At 35.5% G+C, this 1,289-nt stretch overlaps 1 protein-coding gene across 1 annotated transcript; it reads right to left on the bottom strand.

The window, feature by feature from the left end:
* Positions 1-26: 26 nt before the first annotated feature.
* LOC107657048 (NACHT, LRR and PYD domains-containing protein 3-like) lies at positions 27-629 on the bottom strand (the record flags this gene model as incomplete). Its single annotated transcript, XM_016445052.1, has 1 exon — positions 27-629. A coding segment is annotated over exon 1 (530 nt), but the record flags the coding sequence as incomplete, so codon positions are not given.
* Between the last annotated feature and the right edge of the window lie 660 nt (positions 630-1,289).

The following is a 1,289-nucleotide window of genomic DNA, read 5'->3' as shown; positions in this document are numbered from 1 at the left end:
GTGTTTCTCTTTTAAAGTTCAATGGCAGTCGACTCTCATCAAGTCCATCAAATATAAATGCTAGCTTACATTCCTTATATAACTTTGATTTCTCCAGGTTCTTCAATTCAGGATAAAATTTCAGCAGAAACTCATGGAGACTGACCTTTTTATCTTTAATCACGTTGATCTCTCTGAATGGAAGCAGGAACACACAGTCTATATCCTGATTGGTGTTCTCTTCTGCCCAGTCCAGGATGAACTTGTGCACAGAGACAGTTTTTCCGATGCCAGCGACTCCCTTGGTCAGCACAATCCTCTCCTCGTTGTTTTTCCTCAGTTCAGTAAATATATCATTGCATTTGATTGGTTTATCCTGTGTTTTTTTGTTCATGAAAGCATCATCAATCTTCAGAATCTCATGTTCATGATTGACATCTTTCATCTCTCCCTCTGTGATGAACAGCTCTGTGTAAACAGTCTCGAGATCTGTGTCATTGTCTTTGTTGCCCTCAAAAATACACTTTGCTTTCTTCTTCATGTTTGTTTTGTGAATTTGCAAGAATTTCTGCAGCATTAAATCATCTGTTAAAAAGGCTGATGAAAGTGAATAAAAACATGATGAAAAAGCAAAAAACAGATTTAACTTTGTCAACATGTTATAATTAAATGACTGTTGAATATAATGCAGATTAATATTAATAACCGATGCAGACAGATTACATTCATACTGCTGAAAACAGCACAGACCATCTCTAACAGCTTGGTTTTAATTTTAGAATTGTATTGATTGAGATCATCTTTATGCCATCCTGACTAATGTTACTAAAAGCTGATAAATGGTTTCAGCATCATCTAGCACATCAAACAGGATGTGAGGCTGTATTTACAACATCTTTTGACCTGAGGGGTTAAAGCAAAAAAAAATCCTCAGCCTGAACTTTTTTTCCGGGGCTTGGGGGTTGCGGGGGCAGACACATACACAGGGTTATTTGGCAAAAAAAAAAGAAAGAAAATGATTTTCCTTGAAACTAACTAATAACGTATCTGCCATTGCCATTAGCCCTTGATAGGCTCAGACTACAGAATATGGTGGGATATTTGAAACAGCAATAACAAGAAAGGTTACTCACTACAATATGGTGCAAACACATGTAACATTTAGGATGCTTTTGATATCAAGTTTTGCTGGTTAGCTTTGTCCTTGACAGGGTACAAGATGACCTACAATTTAAAACATTAAATTTCAGAAATTGTTTTGTTCAAAAGAAATAATGGTAAATTAAATACTAGGAAATGAATATAAAATA

Source organism: Sinocyclocheilus anshuiensis, unplaced genomic scaffold, assembly GCF_001515605.1.
Source record: "Sinocyclocheilus anshuiensis isolate Anshui unplaced genomic scaffold, SAMN03320099.WGS_v1.1 scaffold6212, whole genome shotgun sequence".
NCBI classification, from domain to species: domain Eukaryota; kingdom Metazoa; phylum Chordata; class Actinopteri; order Cypriniformes; family Cyprinidae; genus Sinocyclocheilus; species Sinocyclocheilus anshuiensis.
Note: the sequence above shows the minus strand (reverse complement) of the source record. Positions and strands in the feature narration are given on the sequence as shown.